At 49.3% G+C, this 22,970-nt stretch overlaps 2 protein-coding genes across 2 annotated transcripts; both read right to left on the minus strand.

Annotated features, from left to right (window-relative positions):
• Positions 1–264: 264 nt before the first annotated feature.
• Positions 265–20,121, minus strand: LOC108077532 (tetratricopeptide repeat protein 28). Its single transcript, XM_017170913.2, has 8 exons — positions 20,022–20,121; positions 18,773–18,893; positions 13,620–13,811; positions 5,985–8,054; positions 4,753–5,920; positions 3,042–4,686; positions 2,210–2,982; positions 265–2,152 (listed from the first exon to the last, which is right to left on the minus strand). Exons 3-8 carry the CDS (start codon positions 13,761–13,763, stop codon positions 426–428), a joined length of 7,527 nt encoding a protein of 2,508 aa, XP_017026402.1. The 5' UTR covers positions 13,764–13,811; positions 18,773–18,893; positions 20,022–20,121; the 3' UTR covers positions 265–425.
• A 386-nt stretch (positions 20,122–20,507) lies between these two features.
• Positions 20,508–22,878, minus strand: ZC3H3 (Zinc finger CCCH domain-containing protein 3). Its single transcript, XM_017170961.3, has 4 exons — positions 22,076–22,878; positions 21,379–21,924; positions 21,099–21,294; positions 20,508–21,041 (listed from the first exon to the last, which is right to left on the minus strand). Exons 1-4 carry the CDS (start codon positions 22,756–22,758, stop codon positions 20,643–20,645), a joined length of 1,824 nt encoding a protein of 607 aa, XP_017026450.1. The 5' UTR covers positions 22,759–22,878; the 3' UTR covers positions 20,508–20,642.
• Between the last annotated feature and the right edge of the window lie 92 nt (positions 22,879–22,970).

Here is a 22,970-nt window from a genome sequence, read left to right on the forward strand (position 1 = left end):
AATGAGAAGACCCCCTTAATGAGCTACAAATAGCCGTTTCGCCAAATAATGGTTTTGAAAAGTAACTCGTTTTGTACCGAATTAATTATACCCCCCTCTTAATAGGGAAAAGGACAACCGGAATTTAGTAAACTCTTAGTGAAAGCCCTTTTTGAGATAATGAAATTTCCTAGAGCTTTAGTTCCTTAATTAAAAACAACTAGAGTTTTTTCAAATATATTACAGTACAACAGTTTATTTTCGCTACGTCATAATAAAATACAATATCTATTAGCTTAGGGTGACCTTAAATTACAGACTTGTTTTAATAATGAAATACATTTTAATCAGTGGCTTGACTACGACCATAAACTATCCATAAAATATGCGTTCAATGATAATAAATAAGTGCACAAATAAATTATTTAAAATATAAGGTCTAAGGTCTAGACCAGCCGGGCGGCTGAGCAAGTGGCCGCCGAAGGGGCGCTTTGTGGCTCCGCTTCGCTTCCAATCCCCACCAGACTGACTGCTCCTCCCCCAGTGGCGCTGGCCAGCACCCGCTTGTAGTTGCTGCTACACTGCGAATCCGCAACAGATCGTCCGTCCCCCTCATCGCGCCGGCACAGATCCACCGCAAAGGGGGGAGCTCCCGTAGAGTTGGCACTGTGGATTTCCAGGCGTCGCTCCAGAATATCCGCCGTGGTCAGCTCGCTGGCTTGCACCAGGCTGCTGGCCGGCACATTGCTCAGCCAGGGCTTGAGGATGCTCTTCTTCTGGATGGTGGCAGCCTTGCAACGGCATATGACATCTGCGTGCTCCCCGCAAATGGGGCAGGTGTCTTCCGCGGCGGGTGCAGAGGATCCTTCCACCTCATTGCCTCCGCCGCCCACAACAGTGGGCATGGTGGCGCCGGAAGAGCTGCCGCTCAGCTCCAATTCATTGACAGCATCCACCAGGGTTTTGAGGCCAGATCCGGACTGCGGACAGCCCTCACCCAGGCTGACCACCTCCTGCTCCTCATAGTTCGGACTCAGCAGCAGCTTCGACAGCGGCGGTGCCAGTCCCAGGCCCAGGTTACGTTCGTGGTACAACTCCGAGATGCTGGGGGTCAGTTCGCGGGTTATGTGCCGCATCATGCTGTCCTGCAGGCACTTGGCACTCGACTTGGACGCCACCGGAACCTCCTCCGGCTTGGGCTCGCTGAGCAGATCGGCATCTGACTGCGAGAAGTACAGGCTGGAGGGATTGAAGGCGACGCTGGAGACCTCCTCCTCCTCGGGCAGAGCCAGGGGCTTCCTGCTGCCGGATCCGCTGCAGAGGGCGTTGCCTCCGGGCGCACTCAGCTCCGTCCGCACACTCAGACGGTCCATGAACAGGGCGTGCTCCTTGTTAACCCGAGCGGCCAGGGAGCTTTGGGCGCTTCCCAGCTTAATCTTCGGCTTGCTGCGCCCGCCGGCTCCCACCCCCAGGTTGTGGTAAGTAGGTGGACGCGGGGGTGGCAATGGAGGCTGCTGCTGCGGCATCGCTCCTCGCCGCAGGACCGTAGCATGTCCCGAACTCTCCCAGTCTGTGGTGCTGCTGGCTGAGCTGGAGCTGTCCGGTCGTCGGCTCATGGTTGTTGCCGTCGCCGGTGGAGCTGTAGCAGCGGAGCTGGTCGCTGAGTACAGGCTCCTGATGCGCGTCTGATGCGCCAAAGCCAGCGATAAGCTAGGGTCGGTCACTGGCGGACTCGGCGTAAAGGCGGCGTCACTCTCGCCTCCACCTCCCGGTCGGGACACTCGCACCGGAGCTCTCATGCTGGCATAGCCTAACCGAGGGTTGGAGAGACCGGCTCCTGGCTGGGTGGCATATCCATCGGAAAGGGAGTGCTCGCTGTCGGTGGTGTTGGCCAAGCTGGAGTCCAAGCCTCCGCCTCCTCCTCCTGCCCCACCACTGCCGATGGCTTCAGTTCGCCCGCCGTCCGGTTCTCCACGACGTCGCACGTACGAGATGAAGGCGCTGCGCGGATGCAGTGGCAGCGGAGCCTTAGTGGCCCCGTTCACGGACGGCGTACTGGTGGCTGCAGGCGGCACAGGTGGCACATCCATCTCTGGGTCTGCCAGGGACTCGCAGCTGCTGCTGTGGGCTGAGTCCGGGTCCATGCCCAGGTTCTTGGGCGCCTCGCGAGTATCTGAATTTTTAATTAAAATATAAATATAAAGTTTAATGAAGCAAAAATAATACTCACCGAACAGGGCTAGCAGTGCCTGCAGCACAAACTGGCAGTGGCGACGGTTGGCCTGCTTTCCGGTTCGCAGGATCACCTGGTCGGCGCCCACTTCCGTCAGGTCGAAGCCCACGGAGGCGAGCAGTTCATGGCAACCGGCCACTCGCCACAGACGCACGCTCAGCGGCATCTCAATGAAGCAGGACTCCGGCGCCATCATATCCGTCTTGATGGAACTCGTGCTGGAGATGGAATTGGAGCCCGGGAACTGGGCCAGGATGTTGCGCATGACGGCAATCACATCGTCGGCATACTCGGCACTGTTCACGTGCACCAACTTGGCCAGCGCCTGGAGCGTGGCCGGGGTGAGAGCCAGCAGGGCCTGGAGGCTGGCCGAGCACTGCGACATCCGCTCCTCGGGATCCGCCTGCGGAAAGAATACGCTGGACGGGATCCCGTTTGCAGCCGGCTCAAAACGGAAGCCCACTGCCATTAAGAGATCCTTCCAGCCGGCCACCGGACCCGCCTTATTCTCGATACTCTGCTGGGTGGTGTACATGGCGTTCTTTTGGCCACGGTGAATCCGCTGCAGACTCTTCTCCACCAGATGCAGGCAGACGCGCAGCGCATCCCGGCATCGTTCAGGCGTCCGCAGCAGCTCACATAGGGCGTGGCCCAGGGCCACTTTGTTCGACAGTCTGACGTTGCTGCCCACCAGCAGGAATCCCGCCCAGTTGGCCGGATGGGCAAAGTGCTTGGTGTGCTGCACCGTCTGCATGGCTTCCGCCAAGGCGCTGAAACAGATAAATTAATTTTCATTCCAAGATCGTAGAATCATCCAAAGACTGCTTACCGAGCTGCCCGGGCTCCCTGCAACAATGCAGAGTAGAAGGCGCGCAGCAGAATCTTGGCCGCCGTCTCCGGAACGGGCCACAAAGAGATGAGCACTGCGCCGGCTCCGGCCATCAGCCAACCGCCTGCCAGATGGGCCACTCCGGCTCCTGTGATGGGTTCAACGGAATGATACGAACTAAGCACTACCAATCGGGCGCTGAGTCGAAGGTGACGCAGTTCTCCCGCCGCCAGGGTGAAGTCCGCTAGCTGCGGCTCATGTGGCTCTTTCTGCTGCTGCTGCTCGGCGGTGACCACGTCGCCGGGACTGAGGACCACAGCGCCGAGCTGCCAGCTGAGATTAGCTGCAAAGTGGACGCACTCGGCGGAGGGTAGCTCGGCCAGCACGGACTCTTTGGTGGCATTGGAGCCAGCCAGGGCGGTGGCCTGCAGCATATCCGCCACCATGGCGGCCTCCTGCAAGGCGGCGGGGGACTCGGCTCCAGCCCAACCCCAGCGCTCGGCGAGAGTGGACGGGACTCGAGGACCGCCCACCACCAGGGCCTTGGGCGGACGAGCTCTGTCCCGACGGGGCTTCGGACGACCACGCAGCGATTGCAGCGAGGGAGCCGTCAAGATGGCACAGCGCTCGGACAGATACTCGCCATCCTCGCGAGCCGCGCGCAGAATGGCAAAGGGAACTAGGTACAGAGAGCTGTCCAGAACCAAGACTAGCTCCCTCCTGCCCTGTCTATTGGCTGCGGGTCCTCCCGCTGGCAGCAGATCGTCGAAGGGAGCCAGCAGCAGATTGTACAAAGTGTGCAGGCAGGAGGGACCTCGCCAGGCGGGCAGAGCCGGAGCTCTGCGCGAGCTGCGACTGCCCACGGATCGCGTGGAGCCCTGAAGACTGGCCACCGAGCCGCCAACCGATCCCAGGGAGAACAGCGAGCTCAGCGAGTAGTTTGACGAGTTGAGCAGCTGGTTCCGGCTTACCATTCGCAGGAAACCGCCGCCACCGCCCGAACCACCAGCTCCGGGCAGATCCTCTAGCAGCTGCTCCGTGCTGGCTCGCCAGCCACTTCCATCACCCTCGTGGAGGAGGCTCTGCGAGTTGACTCCCAGATTGTCACGCACCATGTTCACGTAGCGCTCCAGCAAGCCATCGGGTCGCTCCTCACCCGGTTCCCGTTCCAGTTCCCGCTCCATCTCCAGTTCCTCCTCCTCCTCGCTGAGCGAAAGAGGCAGCTGCAGGCTCTGAGCATCGATGCGAGCAGCGTGGAAGCGCACGATCCCGGCCTGCGGCTGCAGGAGCCAGGCGAACAGCTGCTCCCCGGCCAGGCTGTAGTAGAGCACGGGCATGCGACCCCGGTTCACAGTGTCCTGGATGGTCTCGCTGTCCGCTAGCGGGGCCTTGCTGCTCTCCCCGCTGACGGCATCGGCTCCACCTCTAGCCTTGCACCGCTCGGCTGCCACGAGGGCGTCCTCGTTGCGATTCAAGCCCACCAGCAGGAGCTGCAGGAGGTGGTAGCAGCTGGTCTGCAGATCGTAGAGAGCCAGGCGGGTCTCCGGACTACGTTGCTCGTGCCGCACAGACTCTAGTAGCTGGGCAGCGGTTTCCAGTTGGAGGTGAGCACCTTCGGCGTCGCCAGAGGAGCGTAGAGCAAGACCTGGACAAAGAATATATATAGTAGGTGTTATTCATATGGTAAGAAATAATTCACGTGCTCACTCACCTAGTTGATGTCTTATCTTGGCCTCCTCCTCGGACTTTCCCATTGCCTGAGCGCTCGCCAATCCCTGCCGCAAATACTCCACGGCCTGGTTGTGCTGCTCCAGCTGATGATGAACACGCCCCAGTGCCAGGCAGGCCATTGCCTTGCCCAGCCGATCTGAGCTCAACTCCAACTGCCTCTCGTAGCACTTGAGGGCTTCGGCCTGCTGACCCAGTGACTCGTGCACCGATCCCAGGTTGCTCAGGGCTCTGGCCTGGAGCGCTGGAGCGGCCAGGTCTGTGCAGATTTGCAGGTCCTTCTGGTGCAGGTCCAGGGCCGCCGCATGTTGACCCATACGCTGCTGGACTTGGCCGAGGGCGCACATGGAATCCGACTCGAGGGCACGATCCTGCAGACCCTGTGCCAGCTCCCGCTGATGCTCCAGGCAGTTCAAGGCCTGCGAATGATTCCCGAGGGCGGCGTGGACGTGTCCCAAGTCCCCGTAGGCCAGGGCCTTGATCTCCGCACTGTGCAGCTCGTGGGCCACCACCAGACGCTTCTCGAGGCAAACCAAGGCGGCCGGCAGCTGGCCCAGTGCCCGGCGAGCTTGTCCCAATCCCCGATAAGCGCGCTCCTGATCCCGATGACTGGTCAGACCCAACGCCAACTGGAGCTGCCGGTCATGGCACTTCAGGGCCTCCTCGTAGTCACCCAGGGCGGCATAGCAATCGCCCAGGTGTCCCAAGGCTCTTGCTCGATCCGCTTGAGTGGACGGCAGGGACACTCGCTCCAAAGTGCCCAGCTGGGCCTCCAAGCAGCCAATAGCTGCCTCGTAATGGGCCATATTGAGTCGAGCGATTCCCAGATTTCCATGAGCCTGCGCCTCCACTGCCGCATCACGTTGCTCCTGCGCCCGCTCCAGTTGCTCCTGATAACACTTCACAGCGTTTGTCCAGCTGCAGAGGGCCATATGTACGGCTCCTAGGTGACCGTGGGCACGGCACTCACCGGACAAGTCACCCAACTCCTGGCGCAGCGTCAGCTCCTGGGTGTGATGCCCCAGCGCCTTGTCCCAGCGCCGCATCAGTCGATGGGCCAAGCCCAGGGCTCCGCAGGCAGCTGCCTCCATGGATCGATCGCCAGCAGCTCGGGCCAAAGCCAGCTGTCGTTGATATAGTTTGATGGCCTCCTGGAAAGGATAGCATTTGAGTGTAGGTGGAATCTTAAGATATATTCCCGGATATGTAATTTACCTCGTGTGACCCCGTTCGGATGAGGATGTCTCCGATGTTGCCCAACGCCCGGAACTTGGCCGGCAGCTGGTTGGTGGCGTGGGCCACCGCAAGGAACAGCTGCTGGCACTCCAAGGCGGCGGCAGTGTGTCCCAGCGCCAGGTGAGCCAGTCCCAGGTTGCAGTAGGCTCGCCCCATGTTCGGCCTGTGCTGGGCATCCTTGGCAAGGGCCAGATCCTGGTCATAGTACCGCACGGCCGCTCGGAAGTTGCCGAGACAAAAGTGGGCATAGCCGAGCAGGTGGCACGCCTTGCCCTCGGCGGTCACGTCGCCCAGCTCCTGGGCGAGCATCAGATAGCTCTCATAGTGCGGCACCGCCTCCTCGTACTCCTGCCGCCCGCTGAGACAGTTACCCAGGTTGAGCAGGGCGCAGGCCTCGCCGGCGGTGTCCTTCAGCGATCTGGCCGTGGCCAAGTGGGCTCGATAGTGGGTCAAAGCGGCATCGTGGGCGCCCAGAGCCTGATAGGCCACCGCCAGATTGCCATGGGTGGTGGCTTCCGCACTGCGATCATGCATCGCCTGGTTGATGGCCAACTCCTGCTTGTGGTACTTTACGGCCGCTTCATAGGATCCGGCCATGTGAGCCATCCTTGCCATGTTTCCGTATGCCCGTCCCATGCCTGTCCTGTCACCCAGGGATCGGGCGATGCCCAGATGAGCCTGGTGCAGCTTAAGAGCCGCATCGTGGGAGCCCAGCATTTGGTAGACAATTCCCAAATTAGAACAGGCTCTGCCCTCTCCAAGCTTATCCCTTGCGGCCAGCGCCATGGCCAACTGACGTTCGTGGAACCGCTTGGACGCACTGGCATCACCGGCACAGCGCGCTGCATGACCCAATCCGGCGTAGGCGGCCGCCTCCATGGAGCGATCGCCTAGCGCCTGAGCGATTCGCAGGACCTGCTCGTGACACGCTGCCGCCTGGGTAAACTGACGTCGCTGATGGTGAGCAGATCCCAGATTGGAGTAGGCCCTGGCCTCCTCCACCTGGTCATGTAACTTGCGCGCCAATCTCAGATGCTGCGAATGACAATCCAGGGCCGCTTCACACTCGCCGAGGGCCAAGTAGACCGCTCCCACGTTGCCGATCTCCCGGGCCTCCTGCAGCCGATCTCCCAGCTGCTTGAACAACTGCACACACTGCTTGTGGGAGGCCAGTGCATTGGGGTAATCCCCGCTAGCCGTGTACACGTGGCCCAGCGAGGTCAGGGCGGCAGCTGCCGCCTGAGTGTCCTTACATTTCATGGCCAGCACCAACTGGTAGCGATGGGCTGTGAGCGCCTCCTTGTGAGCACCCTGACTGAAGTAGGCGGAGCCCAGGTTGCCGTGCGCCCGGCATTCGCCTGCCGTGTCACCCAAAGACTTGGCCACCGCCAGATCCTGCTGCATGTAGCCGATGGCCTGGTCCAGTTGATTCAAAGCCCAGTGGGCGGAACTCAAGGCGCTGAACACGGAGCCGCGCAACTTCAGAGAGCAGCTGCCGATCCGCAGGGCAGCCTCGAGAACTGACACCGCCGCCGGATACTGGGCAGCCTGGAGCAGCTCCTGGCCCACCACCGAGCTGACCACGAACGGTGACTCCTGTAGCTGCATGGTGCGCAGCTGCTGCAGTGTTGGCTCCAACGCCGTCCTCAGTGGACTCTTCAATGAGGCCTCGACAAGGCCACCCATCAATTGCTTGTTCGTCGGCTCCTGGGCCAAGCCGGAGGCAAAGGAGGCCAGAGCCTCGCCGTAGCGACCGAGACACTGGAGGGCAACGCCTTGGCGGAAATAAGCCTTAGGCCACTGCGGACACAGGTCCCGCGCCTGCGTAGCATCCTGCAGAGCGGCCGCGAACTGACCTTGTTTAAGTAGCGCCGCCGATCGATTGCTGTAGAGGATGTGGTTTCCGGGATCCAGCTGCAGGGCATCCGTGTAAAGCAACACCGCCGTGGCAAAGTCACCGCTCTGGCAGGCACCATTCGACTGGCGAACCTTCTCCAGGAAGAGAGCACGGTTCGCGGCGGGCAGCTCCGGTGTGCATTCCGGCTCGTTCTGGGAAGAGTCAAGAAAGGATGGATTGGATTTAAGCATGGAGAGTAATTTGATAGATATACATAGGAGCTAAGGAGTTATAGAAGATCAAAATTATGGATTGCACTTGAAGGAATACCAGTCAAACTTGAATTTTTGATGCTGATTAGAATACGCTTTGATTTGGGCGATATTTCTGGGAGGAAAATAGGGTGGAGGATCATTCCGCAGTGCGATGGCCTAAGTAGAGCAATAAACACAACTGTACAGAAGTGGAAAAGTGGATAACTCCAGGGGCAGGCGGAGAAATGACTGTGCCGGGGAATTCGCAGAGGAGCGAGAATTGAGGAAAGCGTCTGGATGATTGCACATCTGCCGCAGTTATTGGGAAGCACAGTGGTTTAAGGTAAGTATTTTCAGATGCATTACAGAAAAAACCACAACCTAAATTGTTTTAAAAATTAAAGAATATTTACTACTTAATTCAGTGCGATATACCCCCATGAGCAAAACAAATTATAATTATTGAATCCAAAAATAGAAGAGAAGAAATAAGATGGATTGTGGAAAAAGAATATCTATCTAAGAGATAGCATGTAATTAATATTTGCAAAGTTTCTCCCTTCGTTTCACTTTAAATAATCAAAGTTTCTGTGATCCAGAGTTGTTCCCTACCAAATATGCTCGATATATCCCATTGTTTTTTGTACCTTTACCCACTGTGCGGTCGACACTGGGTTGTAATTATGTTAAATGCCGACGCACCAGCTTCGCGGCTAAGTCGCCAGCCCTCGGAACACAGGTATGCGGCCACCGAGTCACGTTTCCCGGCCAACTGCTGTTCGCTCCCAGATCTCAGCTCCTCAACTCCAACAGCTCCACAGCTCCCGATCCTGTTCGCTGGCCGTCAAATGCGGAAGCAATTCCACGAATTCGTGGCCCAAGAACTGAGCCACGACTGGTGGTGAATCAGTAGCCGCGACTAGAGCCGAGGCCTTTTTGGGCAGAGGATAGGCCATGGTCACGGTCATTGCAGGGACGAGACAAGACGAGACCGTGACAACGACGTGGAAATTTTTACATATTTTTTGAAGCAATTAAATGCAATGAGTATGCAAATGCATTAGGCCGCCACCGAAACGGCGACCGAGTCCCACTGCCACGGCCAGTCCTTGGCCAGGAAACGTGGCCAGGCAAGTGCTGATGCAGCCCCTCCTGATGTGGCTGCTGTCGCTGGCGGGGCGTGAGTTACGGATAACGTGCTTAGATTGGCCTTCTGGCCGGGACAAGCTGGACCTGCGCCTGAACCTGAAGCTGGAACTGAGGCTGTGGCTGAACCTGGCCTCGCGAATAAATCAGCCAGCAACAAAGTATCTGACAGATGCAGAACGCAATTTTCGCTTTATGCCGCTTATAAAAGCCCGCAACGGACTACACCTCAGCGATAAGCCCCAAATGAAGAGGGCGTTACCAAAAAGAAAACATCGAAGCCAAACGAAACGGGTAAGGCAGACTGACTTGGATGATCGACTTACAAAATACCCTCAATCTTAAGCAGAAATAAAAGCCTTTGCCTTAGGAAAGGGTATCAAGGAGAGAACACCGAGTCCTATCCGCGTTGGCGGTGCTAGCCGAGTAGATCTTGCAGACGAGATTGCGGAACGGCTGCCAATGGTCAAAGTCGGAGCTAAAGTCAAACTCAAAGTCAAATAAACACGCACAGAGAGGGAGAGAAACATGCCCATGCCCTCAAAAACGACCGGCGAAGATCTCCGGCAGGAAGGGAGCGCCGACGGAATGGCATTAGCAGATGTTATCACCCTCCAACTAAAATAATAATAATAATAATAGCAGACAGTCGGACGGAGTTAAGGGGAACTCGAAGCGGAATGTCGATGGCTTAGGATAAGCCCAAACTGTGGGAATGCTGGACAAGAGCTTAGAGATCCAGTGATGACAGATGGGTAGCATTTCTTCAAGGTACCTTTATACGTCGAGGGAATAATTATACATGTATACATTTTGTAATTCCCTCCACGAAAAGTAGACCTTTGAAAGTGGCTATAATGAGGCTATAAATATGGACAGTTTTTCTTTGATTTTCTGGATTAACCTAAAAAGTTTGCACTTATAGTGTTAATAATTTTGTTAATTTCGAAAATTATAAAGTTATTGATCTTTGTGTAATTTTGCATATTGTCAATTCTCTATTTATTATTTATTTGTTGAATTTAATCCGATTTATGTGATTTAAATTAAGCTGATTAAAACTAGAGCTTACTAAGCGCTAATGAAATTAAATTGAAATTAACTAATTGCACAATTTTAAATCAAATATAATTTAATAAGTAAACAAACATATAAATATATTTAAATAATTATTAAAGAAAGTCCTTCCCTTTTTTCAACTACAAATGGTATTCATTTGTTGTATCTTTTTCTGTCTACTAATTAACTGCTTTTCGTTCCTTTTATCAGACATTTATTTCCGCAGATTTTGAACATTTTCTGCCCTTTTGCTTCCCATTTTTCTGGACCTGTGTCAATTTAGGAATTGGCGCCCAAATGGCACATAGAGAAGTCATGTAAAGTGATACGCTTGCCATCTCGCTCCAGCAATTCCAGCTAAATTGGCAGCAGCAACTGCGGCGCAACAGCAACTGCAACAGCAGCAGCATCTTAGAAAATAGTCGAGAAGACGGCCAAGAATTTTATGCAACGCGAAAGGGAGAAACAGGGGATCGAGGCGGAGATAGAGATAGAGAGAGAGAAAGGAAGTCGGCGGTGGAATTCTGGAATGCCAGAGAAAAACCTGCGATTCGAGAACTGGTCGCCGTTTGTTGGCTGTCCGCCCAACACGAAAAAAAAGTAAAATAAAATAAACTAACAGGAAGGTAGCTTAGGCAAACCAAATTGTAAATACCCTTTAAGTCCTGCTCTTGTGTTTAATTTTAATTAAATTTATAGATAGACCTGAAAGAAAGCTTCTGTAGAAAAATTACCATCTTATGATAAATATTTTTATTCACAGGGTAGCACCTTGAAAAAGCCACAACTATATGCAGTCATTTACAGTAATCAGGCTTTTTCCAATCGTTATATTAGACTAATTCGTGGACTGAAAAGAAGAACTTGTAAATCGATTAAAAACTAGTAACACAGCTACCCATGTCTAGATTGACTTGCCTGTTGATCCTGATCAAAAGTAATCCTCAATAACTTGATACTGTTAAAAATGTCTTGACAGATTTTAAAGTTATTTCTATTTTCTTACACAAAAGATGAACTTGTAAATCGGCTAAAAACCTAGACAGACCAGATAGACAAGTCTAGATCGACTTGCCTGTTGATGCTGATTAATAACTTGATACTGTTACAAATGTCTTGACAAATTTAAAGTTCCTTCTGTAAGGGTAACAGAAGAGTAAAAAAACGCGGAGCAAGGCAAAAAGTGGCACCCATAGATGCACTCGGGCGGTTGCCTGGAACCATGGAGTGCTTTCGAGTGTGTGTGAGTGGAGAGTTTGGCGAGTGTGTGTGTGTGTGTTGGCCAAGTTTAGAGCCTGCCAGAGTGTGTGCTTGTCTTAGCCCCAGAGGCTGGCCAAGAGAGCAGCTTCGATAAAGTCTGTCCGTCGCATTGGAATGCGAACAATTTCACGATTGCTTGTGGCGCACATTGGCATGTTCTGCGCTCAACTTGAGAATTTTGTTGCAATTTAACGCGTAATAAAATAATTAGCTGCGGACTCCGAAACTCCCTCTATATTCCTCCCCGAGATCCCCTCTGCCACTATTGTCTGTGATCCGCTTTTGCCATGAGGCTAATCCCGGATTATCCGCTTCTAAAGACAGACAAGAAGTCAACCTTTGGGAAATTATCTTCAGACGTTTAATTCTTGGTTTTAGTAGGTCTAGGCTCTAAACTTTAGGGTAGGATTTATGAGTTGACTGGGTTTTATATGCTATTATATGTATTCTTTCCTAAATTGTGTTTTTTAAGTTGGGTTATAAAATAATTTCCAGCAGACAATTATTTAAATAAAAGCTTGCAACTTGCCTTGGAGCGTTGCAGGAAATTAAATTAGAATAATAATTTAAATGAGTCTTTGGGTATAATTCCAGGCTAATGGGTAATTACTTTTAATTTCAGAGAACAAAAGTTACACTTAAATGATTCCAAGGGTTTGATAGTGATTATATTATTACTGTGGCATTATAAGATTCTCCAAACATTCCTGTTTATTTATTTACCCTTAATGCTGTGTATACCTTTCGCATGCCTATCTCCTCACATCACCTTTTAAGTAAGCCCTAAATATTCGTATATTTAGGCCTTAATCGAAATCGACATTAGTCTGGAATTTATGCACTCATTTGGCTGCTGTTTCCCCTCTCCGAAATTCCTGGCCACGCTTCTCCGATCAGAGAATCTCGAATGGTCACTTCCTATCGTCCGTCTAGCTGCCAAAGGGAAGGGATGGGCATTGGGGAGCATCGGGGACAGGGACACTCGAAAGGCAGTCAGTCAGCGAGACAGGCCGCAGGGGTCTCGACTCTGGGATTGTGGATTCCGGACTGGTCCGTCTCGGAGACAGCGCCAGAAACTTATCCAACATCGTTGACGTTGTCGTCTGTTCCTGATGTTGTTGTGCTTGGATCGCTTGGATCTTTTTTGTTCTTGCCCATGACATGACAGCGCGGAATATGATGAAAGGGCCGGGCCCAGACTACTCTCAACCTCAACTCCAACTCCAGAGTCAGAGTCAGGGTCAGAAGATGGTGCTGGGGGGTTAGTCGCAGTCCACAACAGTCGTCGAGTCGCCGAGGTTTTGCGTTTTGGCATTTTTATCTCTGTCTGCTCTGTTGGGCTTTTGTTTAATTTGGTCTTGTAGCTAAGCCCTTTTGTAGTCTTGCCGCTGAGTTAATCAACATTGAAATCATTTTGCCATCATTTTGATTATTGCCTCTGATTGTTTTTTTCCTGTATTGCCTGCACTTGCAGAAAACTCTACCTCATCTTATTTCGAGCAAGAATTTTCTTACTTGGCTTAAAAAGTTTAAAGTTTTACTTCTTTACAGCTTTTCTGCTTGTTTAGCGATGATCCATAACTTAGGTATTACTACTCAAGTGTAACTAAAATATTGTTTTGCTTAATTTTTGACTTAACTTTTTTTAGGGCTTAAACAAATTATTTTTTCTAGATTTTATTTAAGAGAGATGTTTACATAATATTTTGCTATATAAATATTTTGCTATACTATTATTTCGTTTGATCCCCCCTTTCTTCCAAGTGTAGTTGATTATCTTTATGTCTTTGCCTCATCTCATCTCTTCTTTGTTAAATTTTGGGGAGCGTAATGCATGATTAAGTTTTATATATTTGAAGGCCATAAATAATTGTCATGGTGTTTGAACTGCAAACTGGAAATACTTGGCCGGCAAACATGTTTTTGTATATTTCTCTTTTTGTTGCTGTTTTTTTTTTTTTGCTGTGGTGGGGGAGTCAGGGGATTGGAAGCCGTGTGGCAGCTTCCCAAAAGCAATAATTGAACAATAATTCGATTTCCTTTCGCCTCTCGACTTACCTCGGAGAAATCCCGCTGCGACATCTTATTCAGCAGCTGCTCGCCAGCGACGGCAATTTTGGCATTGTTCTCATTATTATTGGCGGCGTGATTATTTGCATTAAAGTTTAATGGCAAATTTATAAGGTTCTCATAATTCGTCATTTGTGTGCCAGCGAAGAGTCATTAGGGCGCCCTCGGATCGCTCGTTGTCTGCAAACAAAAGACGGTGGTAGATCGTGTTTATTTATAGAGCGGTTTGCGAAACAAAGCCCAGACAATGAGACTTTCAAATGCCAGAAAGAGAATTCTAGGGAACAGGGAAGAAACCAGGGACGATGTCGACGCCTCTTATGCAAATATTGGCCGATCCTCAGCCGCAGTCACATAAACTTGACAATTGAATGTGGCCATAAATTTGTGCGATCCCCAAAGCCCCCTTCCCTCCTCATCTGTTCTTTTTAGTTTTTTTTTTTTTTTTTGCCCCTATGACAGCTTCTCGCACAGTGGCCTTAGCTCGGCGAGAATTCTGTCTCGGTTTGGATACGGGTTTCGGTGTCGGCACTGGAACGGGTGAGTCTGATTGCGCCATTCACTTGCCAGCGGCGCCTGCCTATCAACGGCATCGGGAAAGGTGGTGGTGGTGGCCGCCTCTTCCCTTCGAATTTGTTATCATTTAATTGGCTTTGCGGTAGCCGGCAAACTGCTCTTCTAGAGAAAGTTGCTAAAGCAAACAAGAAGCCGTAATTAAAATCCCGAACCGAAGTTGGCCAAAATCAATTAAAGCCTCTTTTTTCATAAGCGGAAACTCGCAGCCTCGCAGACGCGATCCGATACGATCCGGTCTCTGCCTCTCATGTGGAAATTGCGTGTGTGTCTCTTAATAGGTTTCCATTGTTGGCCAGAAGCCATAGATACGGCATTAATTGAAATGTTAGGCCGAATGACAAGAGACCTGAGTGACAGGCCTGGGGAAACCGCAGTCGCCATTCCCATTATTCCTCCTTGGTGTAGTGCGTTCCCCCTGAATTGATTTGAAGGAAAACTGCACTGGAATTCTAATGAGCCAGAGGGCTCCTTGTGGCAGCAAGAGAAGATCAGATTTATTTCAGGAAAATGTTTAACAAAATACTTAACAAGAGGTTTCCCAAGGCTTAATGATAGTTTAGTTGAAGAAGCATGCTAGTGTAATGGATCTGGTTGCGCAAGATCTTATCATTGTTATGTGATATAAACTATATATTTATTCATTAATTTTATACCTGAACCATAAAGTATACATAAAATACCTGACACTGGACAGTGAAAAAAGGACAAACCATCAGCATTGAAAATGCAAAAGTGCATACTTCGGCCTGGTGGACTTTGCGGAATTTGCAGAATCAAATTTTATTGAGTGCACAGTTGTTCGAGGAATTTGTCTCGCGCATTTATGTTTCGCTTTGCGAAATTTTTATGATCGTTGGTGGTACCGTGCACTCAGTTCACTGCTATCCTCTGGCAAATATCCAATAAATAGGCATAAAAAAACGCATAAACCGTAATGCATTCAGCCGGCTGTCATAAAGCGCTTATCAATTGCTCAGCCTCTGTGTGGCGGCACTTTTAACAGTTTGCTTTTATTACTTTTATTGGCTGTGTTTGTTATTTTCTCTCTCTCTGGCTCTGCGCGCTTTTTGCACAATTATCATTCGTTTCAGCGACTGCTCGGCTCGGCGCGGCTCGGTTTTTAACGATTATGATGCCCGGTTTCATAGCAAATGAGCTAATTTGGATGCCTTAATGGTTTTATAATTGTACTTGGTCCCAGGTTTTTATCGCGACCGTGTGCGATCCAGTGAAATGCCAACAGCAGCAACACTGGATCAAGACTTTCAAATGAGCGAATTATTCGGATTTGATTGAGTATTTTCTTTCTCTGTTAGTTTTTGTTGAAATTTCTGCAAGTTCGTGTCCTAAGTCTTTTGTATTTCTTACAAATTTTTGCGAAATTGAGACATGTGTATGAAAAATGTTGTGGAAATCCAGAGGAAAAATAGCACTAATGATTATTACAGCAATTTGCTGTTTTTCTGCCTGGATTTGTTTGTAATATTAATATTAATATTACATTTTCTAAAGGGATACATAGAGGTTTTTCTTTTATTTAATGGTAAAAATACTATTTATGTGTAAAAGAATGGTAATGAAATAATAAAGCCCAGCTGAAACATAAATTTCCCCTACTAGGCATTTGATAAATAACCATTTATAAATTTCCTAAAGAACCCATTGATTCACATATTAATGTCGCGTTAGCATGGCCTTTTTACGAGCTTTGTTATTTCTTTTTACCATGTTTCGCGATTGGGGAAACACATTTTTTATTGCTCCAAATAAGGCATAGTATCTTTTCTGTCACTAATGAACTCTCACAGTTTATTTGCGCCCAAAAGTCAACAAATGCCGACGAGAATTGCTTTTGTCAGGTCATTAGCGTTGACTAAAGTTGCCTTAACTCAGACTCCTTTGACGGGGGGAGGCCAGAGTCCCCTCTCTCCCGTCCCGACACGCCACGCCACTGTCGCGGCCACAAAGTGTGGCAACATTCTTGCACTCGGCCACGTTGGCGGTCGTTTAACGAGCACAAAACCCAGCCCCAGGGCAATGGGAGGAGGCGGAGGACTCGTCCGCATCAACCGAACCGAACCGAAAAACATGACCACCGTTGGTCCAGCGACCATGCTGGGGCTTTATTACAACTTCTATAAATGATTTCCGCTATTAAAGTGAAACATTTTTGCATAATTTTTCACTTAGAAAGGACAACAAGCAAAGGGAAAGGAGCGGCACGGCGCGGTGCGGAGCGGAGAGGGAATTCCTCACGCTTCATGAGGCCCGCCAGGTATGCCCGAAAATTCCACACCAAAAACGCCTACCCAGACCCATATACCCGACTCTCGATTCTCGATCCTCGGTTCCCAGCCCATGATCTGCGGCCAGACTGCGTCCCAGCGTCATCGTCAACGTCTTCTTTGCCCGGTTTTTGATAATGCCCTCAACCACCGCTTCCATCCCGATCTGAGATTCATCTCGTAACCTGTTGAAATGTGTGACAAATTGGGCGTAAAGAGACCTCGGCCCAGCCCCATACCCCCGACTCTCTTCCCTTATAGCCCCCAGACATGAGACGTGGGCGTGACAGCACCGATTTTGGTTCAAATTTTTTTTTTTTTGCTTTTCTTGTGCCGGTGCCGGGGCCGAAAATATATTTTAAGCGGCCTCAGTGCAAAAATTGAGTCATAAATTATTATGTTTAATAAATTTATAAGATGAAGGGCCCTTGAGAGAGGTGCATTTTGCACAAATAAACTGTGGAGGTATAATGCATATAATAAGAACTTATAAAGAGCCAAGGATTATTGTACTTAATGCTCATTTAAATCTTTGTAGGATGTGAGTATAGCTGAAAAATCTCTACCTCTGTTAGCATTTTCGCTTACAAGACTTTCAAGTAATATGTACAATGCTTATGCAAATTTAATTTATTATACTTTCTTCGGAAATTACAAGCACTGTTCGCAATTGAATTTCCCAGGGTTTTCATTGCTGTCACTTTCCCCTTAAACGGCCGCGTCTTTTTCCACACATTGGACACTTGTTAACGAACAAATCGGCGACTAAATTAATCACACAACATGAGATGTGTGGTGGCGACGGCTAAAAGGTGTTTATGTTTTTAGTGCGCCTTGCGTTTTCGCAGCCGTAACAGGCATCTTGTACAATTTCTTAAAAACTCATTAAAATTGCTGGCCGGCAGAGAAACATACGGAGTGGATGGGATGCTCGTACATATTTCCCTGTTGGCGCAACATGGAAACAGCATTGGATAGAAAAAGGAAAGAAGAAAGATGCAGGCTGGCCAAACGAATAGCAATTTTAATGAAGCCAAAGTCGCAGTCACTTGTTGCAGTCGTAGTTGCTGCTGCTGTTGCAGTTGCAGTTGCAGTTGCCGCTGTTTGCAGTTGTTTCTGTGGCAGGCCGCATTGTTGCTGCCTTATAAGCACGGCATGCATTTGTTGCCCGCAATGCGAGTGGCACGATGTAATTGACATCATTAGACTAAAGCGCAGCGGGTCCGACTAGAAAGTGGCCGGCTCTGGCTTCATGCTCTTCCCGGGCTTTGTCACCCCTCAACCGCTCAAACACCCCACCCCTGTTCTAGGCTACACCGTTATCCGGATTACCGTTTCTCGGGCGACATGACGCACCCGCTGCAAGTTCGTATCCTGAGTCTTTTGTATTTCCATGGGATTTCCATAAAAGAAAATAATTGCATTTGGCAAATGTTTCAATTTAGTAATTAAAATAAATAGTTTTTAACAATTTTTAAATTTAAACTAATTGATAAAAAAAACCAACGTTAATCCCTGCACTTGTAGATTTGTTATTAAAACAAGTTCGTTTCCTGAGTCTTTTGTATACCCATTGACATTCCATTTGGTATATTTATATAGCATATATATATATATATATATATATGTATATATAGCATAGCCGAACTTCAGCTGATTCTTCTAGGTAATAAAACATTATTTTATATGTTCCGTGGTAAAAAAAGAAGTAATTTCATTTACGGTTTACATTTTTCTATACATTTAGCGATCGTTCCTATGGCAACTATATGATAGAGTCATCCGATTTTCATTAAATGAATACCCCAACTAAAATCAGAATAAAGACAAATATATTGTATACTCCTTCTTATCGAAACATCAACCTTGAATTGAAAGGCAGGGGAAACCCTGCCAATAAATGCTAAATATTCGTTAACTTAATTGGCACCATGGGAAAAAGAGCAGATGGGTCAAACTATAAATGGAAGGCTCTTCCCATAGATTCCCTCAATTCTTCAGCTTTCCTGCGCGACCCGTTAGACCCGCCGCCGAGTACCGTTCGACGGACGGGCACGACCCACCGCGACGTGGAAGTCGGCCAAGGAAACCCCAGAGCGATCTCTGAGCTGGGGCCCAATTATGCAAATTATTAAATGAAAATAAAAAGTAATGTAATTATTTCGTGCCGGAGATTTGAATCCCTAATGCCATTGTCACATAAATTTCGAGTTTAAGCATTTTCGGTCGAGACTTTCGTTGGGAATTTATGGGAATTAATGTATGCTGCCCCCCACTCACCATGGAATGTGGAATCTGGGGACTGGAAACTCGGCTTTGTTCTCCAATCTCTTTCGGTGGCTTCTTTTCTTTTCTTTGTTTTATTTTATGATTGTTTCTCGCTTTGTTTTATCACAGGCTGCTGGAATTTTTTAATCAATTAAATGGGTGAAATTGTGCCGCACAAAGTGTAATTATAGCGAATTAGAGCAAATGATTATCACTAATTAACCATATATCGACGATCGGTGATCAGCGAGTGACCGTTATATCGTTTTTATCTTATTATTCGCGAGGTTTTGCGTTTCGTTTGTTTTTTTTTTTTTTTTTTTTGCTGCTGCGTTACATAAAATCTGAAGCAGACGCCGTTATGTTGTTGTATTTCGTGCTTTTCTTGGGCGCAGCATAAATTAAAAATTCATTTTTATGGCTCTTATGTGTCATTTTGGTTAGTAATTTATGTAGAATACGACTTGGCCAACAACAAGGTCCAAAGAAGAAGAAGAACGGGGTGAAGAAGAAGCAGAAGTCACACTCATACACGCAGACACACACACACAGCACTGGCACACACTTGCACACGGGTCAAACAAGTCAAACAACTTTTTTTTCATCTCTTTTGCTGGAAACGGCCAATCTTCGGATTGCCTTCCTTTTTTCTTCTCTTTTTCAGTTCTCTCTCTTTTTTTATTAGTAGCATTTACTTAGGAATGCACAGAGCGAGAACATTTTGAAAAAATTACAGCAAGTGCACAAACACATTGGAAAAATGCCTGCCTGGAAAATATGCTTGTGGCCTGGATTTTTGGCTGAGAAAGAGACCGAGAGAGAGAGAGAGTGGTATTGCAGCATGGGTAAATATCTTCGATCGAGTTCAAAGGCCGTTTTGCCGAAAGCTTCCCAGCATTTACCCCGCATTTTTCGCAACTTTACATTAAGCTTGTTGTTTTTGCAACAGCCACCGCGACACACACACACACTAGCACTCACTGGTTGTTGTTGCCGCGTTTTGTTTGTTCATAACAGGTAACCACAGGTGTCAAATTTTAAAGTCGTATAAAAACTAAACTAGCCTTTGAAAGAGTAATTTTTAAGTTTATTTATATGCAGAAGGACCGTCTTCTTTTCTGCTGCCAACTCTTCGGGCTCGTTATTAACAAACTCTTTTTACCGAACCGCCTTTCGCCTTTGTTAAGTGAATAACCACTTTTGCCGCAATTACTCCACTTGGCTGACCGTTACACAAAAACACAAGGCACTTCTTTCTTACATTTAATATTAATTACTTAATTTTGTTGTTTTTTCACTTCTTTGAGTTGAAAATAGCCGCAAAGTACGCAGAAAGAAATGGAGGACGGTCGCGATCGGAATATAAACTGTGCGCATGCGCAGCGCCGAACCAAAATCTAGCTTACGAACCAGTGATGTGAGGCTGGATTGCCCAATATAAACAGCTAAAAAAAAACCTATTTGCCAGATTTTTCGGTCCGAGTGACCAGCGTTGCCAGACTTCCGAGTCTCCACAAACTATAGTTCTACAAAAGGTGAAAAACTTTAATAAAGTGGTGGAAAACATTGCTTAAGGAAAGAGTATTGGAGAGTTCCTTAAGTTCGAAAATTTGGCTAAGGAAATTTGATACCCCTTAAATTAAAAACCAAAGGAAAAAAGATTAAAAATTAGGATTATCCCAGTTTTAGGTAAAATTAGTTTGTCAAATTCCCGCAAAATCAAATACATCACGAGATCTTATGCAAATATATTGGTCTTTATTTTGAATGTAGAAATTAAGCTAGTAAAATAATGCTTAGATTAAACGCTACGCTATAACGATACTTAACCAAATTATTTGTACCTGAAACGTTGGGTCCAAGTCTCCGAACAGTTGCTCTATCAATCCTCTTCACTGCCGTCGCCCAGGGGAATGAAAGCGGGCAGCGTTCCCAGGGTTGGGCGCTTGAGCACTCCGACAGTGGCTTCGGTTTCCGCCGGGTCTTCCGCTTCCTCATCTTTCTCCTCCAGAGGTTCCTTCCTTTCCTTTTCGTCTTTGGGACTTTTCGCCTGGTCACCGTCGCATCTGAAGTACCTTGAGCTACTGGGAACGTCAGCAGCCTTGTCTTCCAGTTCCTTCTTCTGGGTCTTCTCGGTCTTAGCAACCTTAAGAATAACAGTCATGGGCCGCGACTTGACCAAACGCTTGGATGGCGCCTTCTTACAGAACACACACTTGGACAACTCGCACTTTCCCTGGCGCTCCAGCTCCGGGCATGCGAATTCGTGACGCTTGTTGCACTTGAAAGATTAAGGCGTTAATAGGATACCTTCGGAGGGATGGCTAAGCCAACTTACCTCGGCAGCCAGCGGGCAGTAGCCGCGCACAAAGTCAATGCAGATCCCAGCCTTGCGGCTGAGCTTCTTGTGCAGGTACGGACAATCCTCGCGGACGCAGACACCGCGCAGAAAGTACCGGCAGACAGGCATCTTCTCCAGCGTGACGTTGTGCGAGAGCAGGCAGTCCGGATTGGAGCACTCGCCGCGCAGGAAGCTGTGAATAGAGGAGGGAGAGAATGGAAACAGTTTTGGGGACGCCATCGAAAGGTAAGCACTCTTCGTGTGACTTGGGACCAACCTGGTACAGATGGCAACCTGTCGCTGATCGTGCAGCTTGCGACACTTGCCGCGACTGTGGGCAGCACATTTGCCCAGCTTCTGGTAGATGGCACAAGGCACATTGGTCTTCACCCGCGACTTGTTCAGCAGCGTCAAACTCCTCTGCCTGGCGGTGATCAGATGGGCCCTCGACAAGTGATTCGTGGTACGAATGAAGACGTTCTGGGTCTTGGGCGAGGCCACATACGTGAGGCCACCAATATCGATGCGCCGGATCATGGTGCGATTCACGCTCATCTGTGGTGCAGCAGCAGCTGACGGTAGTCGCGGAGTTGAAGACGATGAAACCCTGGTTAGACGGCAGCCCGATGGATCCAGTATGAACTTGTTTCCGCTGACGAACAGCGCCCGTCCAGACAAGGGTGGCTTGAGAGTCCTGGGAGCCGCAGTCCTGGCATCCAGCTTCGTTAACTTGTTCTTCGATATCTTCCTGTACATCACGCCATGTATGCTGACCATACTGAGGGACTTGTTAACGCCCAGCTTAAGTAGCTGTTGCTCGGATCTGCAAGATAATTAAACAACTGCACATATAGTTCATAAAGCGATCTTGAACGTGGAAGGAATATTATTCCAGCGTAAAATGAGTAAAAAGCAACCAATATATGACATTATCTCCGCACAACTTTAATGGCCACTATGTCAATAGTTCCTACCTCAGTTTCTTCTTTGGCTCCGCATCTTCGTTGGTTCGTCTCAGGGCGTACTGTCCCACGAACTCCCGCAGCGACCGCCGCTTCTTGACCAAGGGAGTAAAGGTCAGTGATATGGATCGCACCAACTTGTACTGGCTGCGCTTGGCAGGCGGCACAGGTGTCTGAGGGGCGGGAACAGCCGTCACAGCTCCTTGGCGCACAATCTTTCGCTTGGAAATGCTGACCAAGGGTGGCTGGGTGCGGGAGGAAGCAACCACGGGAGGAGTAGGTACTAGTGGGGGAGCAGCGGCCTTTACCGGAGCCTTACGCACCAGGCACGTGCTCGCCTTGCTGATTATCTTGGCCTGTGGGGGAGGTGGTGTGGCTGGCACGGAAATTACTGGCAACGGAGGCGTCTGTTTATAGTACGCAGCGGAGACCTGTTGATGCAGGAACTCCTGCTGCTGTTGCTGCTGGAACTGCTCGTACATGGCCCGCTGGCGCTGCAGAAAGTGCGGATTGATGTGGATGGCGGGCGCCGGGTACTGTGGCGGCAGCGGGGGCGCCTGAAAGGGCGGCAGCTGATGCGCAGTTTGGCCTTGCAGCAGATGAGACGCCGTGCGGGCCATCTGGAAATTGGGATTAATGTACACTTTCCGCGTCACGGACGGCAGGCCCTCGTCTGCGCTTAGGTGCGGCAGCATTTTGTTAGTCGCTTGATTAATATAACTGAACGTTGGTGATCCTCTTTTGGGTTATTTTTCAATTTTTAACACAAATTAAAAAAACTCCTTTGTACTGTAATTATTACGTGTTTTAGTGTGGCCGTGCGTGGAAACAGGAAAATGCTTAACAGATTGCTGCAAAAAATACCAAGTCTGCTGTTGGATTTAAAAATTCAAATATTCTGATAAAT

The sequence above is a fragment of the Drosophila kikkawai genome, chromosome 3L (assembly GCF_030179895.1).
Source record: "Drosophila kikkawai strain 14028-0561.14 chromosome 3L, DkikHiC1v2, whole genome shotgun sequence".
Classification (NCBI taxonomy): Eukaryota; Metazoa; Arthropoda; class Insecta; order Diptera; family Drosophilidae; genus Drosophila; species Drosophila kikkawai.

What these genes read in the sequence shown, in the direction of transcription:
- LOC108077532 (XM_017170913.2), bottom strand. Translation starts at nt 13,763, where the DNA reads ATGACGAATTATGAGAACCTTATAAATTTGCCATTAAACTTTAATGCA. An exon ending in CGCAGCGGGATTTCTCCGAG is followed by an intron (nt 8,055 to 13,619) that starts GTAAGTCGAGAG and finishes GACTCTTCCCAG; the next exon opens with AACGAGCCGGAATGCACACC. An exon ending in CAGGGAGCCCGGGCAGCTCG is followed by an intron (nt 2,983 to 3,041) that starts GTAAGCAGTCTT and finishes TATCTGTTTCAG; the next exon opens with CGCCTTGGCGGAAGCCATGC.
- ZC3H3 (XM_017170961.3), bottom strand. Translation starts at nt 22,758, where the DNA reads ATGCTGCCGCACCTAAGCGCAGACGAGGGCCTGCCGTCCGTGACGCGG. An exon ending in GAGCCAAAGAAGAAACTGAG is followed by an intron (nt 21,925 to 22,075) that starts GTAGGAACTATT and finishes ATTATCTTGCAG; the next exon opens with ATCCGAGCAACAGCTACTTA. An exon ending in ACTGCCCGCTGGCTGCCGAG is followed by an intron (nt 21,042 to 21,098) that starts GTAAGTTGGCTT and finishes TAATCTTTCAAG; the next exon opens with TGCAACAAGCGTCACGAATT.